The 4,615-nt window shown below is 41.7% G+C and overlaps 1 protein-coding gene across 1 annotated transcript in view; it reads right to left on the reverse strand.

Moving 5' to 3' along the window:
- The window catches only part of cep85l (centrosomal protein 85L), a gene marked incomplete at its 5' end in the record, with an annotated part of 12,157 nt that extends 7,847 nt beyond the window's left edge, over positions 1-4,310 (reverse strand). Inside the window, 3 exon segments of the mRNA XM_014025279.1 lie at positions 569-606; positions 756-862; positions 3,574-4,310. Of these exon segments, the coding sequence (XP_013880733.1) occupies positions 569-606; positions 756-862; positions 3,574-3,792 (364 nt within the window).
- Between the last annotated feature and the right edge of the window lie 305 nt (positions 4,311-4,615).

A 4,615-nucleotide genomic window follows, 5' to 3' on the forward strand; every position in this document is an offset into this window, starting at 1 on the left:
GACTGAAGCTGTACCTCATCCAGTGATGGTAGATCACACAGATATGTCTCCAGAGTCTCTATCCTCTGCTGCTTCTCTTGGTTCTCCTCAGTATCTCTCTGACACTTCTTCTTCAGACTGCTGATGTACCGATCCCTGGTCTTTATCTGAGGAAACAAACCATGAGCTCAGATCCCTGGTCTTTATCTGAGGAAACAAACCATGATGAGCTCAGATCTCTGGTCTTTATCTGAGGAAACTAAGATGTTCTCAGTTGATATAATCCTACTTGTTCCTGTACCTTTTCCTCCAGTTTCTTCATGTCCTCTGTGTARCTCTGGGTGATCTGTTTGAAGAACTTGTTCAGATAAAGAACTTCCTGCTCAGCCACGGCTAACTTCCTCCCCAGTTCTTCATCACAGCTCGGTCTTCCTGCTGGCTCCTGGAGAACCCAGAACCCTGCTGTCAGCACCTGGACTGGAATCTTCCTTCACATGTTTAAATCTCACCTGAACGTTGAGGATTAGAGGCTGGTCAAACAGGCCTCTGTGGTTCTGCAGAACCTGCTGAGTTTTGAGCTCATTCTCTCTGATCCGAGCGTGGAGCTGCAGCATCTGCASCTTCTGTCTACAACACAGAATCACATTTCTGCTTCTTATCTGACAGCAGGTAGACCAGTTCACCACTAAAACCAGATTAATCTAAGAACAATATTTACTTAGAGTTTGTATGAAAACAAAGATTATAATATAAACCAGAAGAAATACAAAGAAAACCTGTTGATCTCCTGTTCTCTCTGCCTCAGCAGACCTTCTTTCACCTTCAGCAGAACATCAGGAGGAAGAGCAGACCCCATCATCTTCATCATGGCTGCTGTTGTCTCCTAACACACCAACACATATTGTAAAGTCATTCTCTCATCTGAAACAGTGTTGCTTTGACTCGTTCATGCATGTTGGAGAAATCCTTCAATCTCCTGTAACCATGTGGAGCTGACTAAACGCCTGCTGCTACAAAGCTCCGCCTATTTACACAAAGCTCCTCCCTGGAGCTCAGTCTGCAGCTGAGCTCCCGCCCCATAGAGCACCCCTCGCCCAAAGCATTGGCTGTGTCTAAAACGGCAGGCCGGGTCCTCCGAGTTTTTACATCCTGTGAAGTAAAAAAATATTTTTTTACGTAAATTACGTCATATTTTACATATCGTTAAAAAAAAGTTTTTACATCCTGTGAAGTTTTTTTTTTACAAAAAACATTTGTTTTACAAAAAAATATTTTTTTTTTACAAAAATATTTTTTTTTACAAATTTTTTTTTTACGTAAGTTACGTCATATGTTACGTCCTGAGACCTAAAAACCCCATTTTTTTCCAATTTTTTTTACGTCCTGTGATTGATGTAAAAGAAAAATTTTTTTTTACATAAATTACGCAACCTGCTGTTTTGGACACAGCTAACGTTGTTAAGATGTGCTGAAATGGGAGTGTCAGAAACGGTAGGAGGTTGTTTATCAAACATTCAGTTCATCCAGTTTTCTTCCCTACATTTTTCAGAATGTAACTGCTTTCATAATTTTTCTGTTATTTCAAGATTTCATAAATTAAAACGTTCGGCTCATATAAGCTATTGGCTTCTTTTTTGTTGCTAACTTTAGCTTTGTTCTGCCATTACATCTTCAGCTCATTTCTGCTGTTCTTCTGCTAATTCAAACCTTTTGTGTTCCTTTCTGCTTTTTAGGACAGTTTATGTTTGCATTTTAGACTACTTTTTAGCTGATTTCAGCTAATTTTGGCTGTTTGCTACTAACTTTATCTTTTTGCAGGAATTTCAGCTTCTTACTGCTTAATGTGGCAAACATGCTTTTCTGCTTCTTTGTGCTAATTTAAGCCTTTATTAGCCTTTTGGTGCTAATTTTTACCTTTATTAGCCTTTTTGGTGCTAATTTTAGCCTTTATTAGCTTTTTTGGTGCTAATTTTAGCCTTTTCTGCTATTTTAACATGTTTGCTCATTTCTGCTTTTCTTGTGCTAATTGAAATTTTTGCTTCTTTACACTAAGTTAAGCTGTTTTCTACATTTTAGGCTACTTTTTAGCTGATTTAAGCTTTTTTCTACTAACTTCGCATTTTTTCAACAATTTCTGCTTCTTACTGCTTGATTAAGCAAACTTAATCTCTTTCTGCTTCTTTGTGCTAATCTCAGGTTTTTCAGCTACTTTTTAAAAGTTATTTTCAGCTTGTTTCAGCTTTTAAAGCTATTTTATCACAAATTCCTTTTTGTACTTCTTTTCTTGTTTTTCAGCTAATATTAGGATTTTTCTGTCCTTTTACCATCTGTCTGCTAAATCCAACTTGTTTCTGCTATTATAGCTACATTTCTGCTTTTTTGGCCTTTTCAACGCATTTTTTGTTATTAGTTTCTACCAGTGGTGGGCAGCGCTAATCCAAAAATTAGCTCCGCAACTTCAAAACCGCTTACGCTGTAGAAAAACTAGCGGAAGCTAATTTTAAAGCCAAGTTCAATTTGACACTCACTAGCTGATAATTCATGTACAATATGTACAACACTGCCAACTAGCGGTGTATGAATCCTTTTACAGCTAAATCCTACAACGGCTGATTGCTGGGGATGTGATTTCCTGAAACAGATTAGCTCCTGGTGTAAAAATTAAAAAGTTGTTGAGGATTGCTAGTTCGGCTGCTTCTTTGTCTTTTTTCTTTTGTTTGTTGTAGATTTTTCATTAAAGAAGCATCAATAAAGTAATTTTAAAACTGTTTATTGGAAAACTGAAGCGATGCATTCTGGGTAAATGACGGCCTGACGGGAAANCAATAAAGTAATTTTAAAACTGTTTATTGGAAAACTGAAGCGATGCATTCTGGGTAAATGACGGCCTGACGGGAAACGAAAGCACGGGGAACAGGAAACGAATATCTTCCCTTCAAAATAAGAGCTTGGATTTTAAAGTTTTTCATGTTTTCGTTGGATTTTAAAGTTCTCCAGTTCACCTGAAACTCAGACTGAATAAGTCTCTTGGAGGAGAGACGAAACGTTTCACTAAAGAAGAACCATCCAGAGGACCTACTGATTTCAGATTTTTTTCTACCTGGATCAGGACGTTTTCCATGTAGTTGTTCCAGTTGACCACTAGATGTCAGTCTTCACCAATATAACATCTTTCAATCTTTCTGAACCTCTAACACTCTTAGCCGATTGCTTCTGAGCTCCAGCATTTAAACTTTATTAATTTTTAAAAATGGAGCTCAGATTGTAAAGTAAAATAAATCAATACATACAAAATTTTAGTATGGATTACAAACGTTTACTGTTTTTGCTGTTGCCTTCCTGCTACGTAAGCAGACACAAAGCATTGTGGGAAATCAGAACCGTGACCCAAAGCAACAGTCAGCAGGATGTATACCTCTGGGAGGGGTGCTGTTGACAGACTTTTTATTTTTATTCTTTTATTTTAGCTACTTTTAATAAACGTCAGCTGTTAAAACTGACTTTAAATGTTTTCAGTTCTTCGGCTGTTTTCAGCTGGAAGTGTTCGGCTGTGTTCTCACAGTTTCTGCTCTCACCATGTTGGGTTCTGCTCACCTGCTGGAGTCCTGGTTCCTGAGACCAGGATGAGAACCCATCTAGACCACATCCCTCTGTTCTGGAGGTCTCACCGGGTCCAGGCTCCAGGTTGGACCGGTGCTCCATCTGCTCAGTCAGCCACATCTGGGTCCGAACAGCTGCTTGGATCGGGGACTCCCTGTCAAAGTTCAGTCCCAGAGAAGAGTCCAGACCCAGTCCACAGACCTGTCTCCCCATCAGAGAAGGTTCTGGGCTGTGGTTCAGGTCCAAACTACTCTGCTTGGCTGGTGAAGACTGAGCTGAGGACCTGGAGCTGTGGCTGTAGTGAAAACCAGGACTGGATCCTGGTGAGGTCTGCAGAAAACTGCAGGTCCTGGAGGAGGACAACGGTAGATAAAGGTCCCGGTTGGACGTCTGGTTCTTCTTCCTGTAGCGGTTCAGTAGACCTCGGTCCAGGGAGCCTTGAGTCCCAGTGTTGTAAGGACTGATGGGGGTCCAGCTGGACGTCTTCTCACTTCCTGTGGACAGCTTGGTGAAGGACGAGGACCTTCTGATGGGCTGATGGGTCTTCAGGTCCAGCTGGTTCTGTGTCTCCAGAGGACAAGAAGCTGCTGGGTTCAGGGGGCAGAACCTGCTCCAGGTCCCAGAGCTGTGTGGAGACACAGGTGTCCTGAGACAGGTCCCATGTGAGGACAACAGAGACGGTTTGACAAGTCCGACAGGGACGCCACCATCATCATCATCATCTTCATCATGGCCAGTGAGACGCTGCAGAGACCCAGACTGAAGAGGACAGGTTCTGGAGACACCTGATGAAGACAAGACTTGTTCAGTTCTTTATGTCCCTCCTCTGGACATGTCCCAACCAACACTGTCCCTCCTCTGGACATGTCCCAACAAACACTGTCCCTCCTCTGGACATGTCTCAACCAACACTGTCCCTCCTCTGGACATGTCCCAACCAACACTGTCCCTCCTCTGGACATGTCCCAACCAACACTGTCCCTCCTCTGGACATGTCTAAACAAACACTGTCCCTCCTCTGGACATGTCCAAACCA

Source organism: Austrofundulus limnaeus, unplaced genomic scaffold (genome assembly GCF_001266775.1).
Source record: "Austrofundulus limnaeus strain Quisiro unplaced genomic scaffold, Austrofundulus_limnaeus-1.0 Scaffold465, whole genome shotgun sequence".
Classification (NCBI taxonomy): Eukaryota; Metazoa; Chordata; class Actinopteri; order Cyprinodontiformes; family Rivulidae; genus Austrofundulus; species Austrofundulus limnaeus.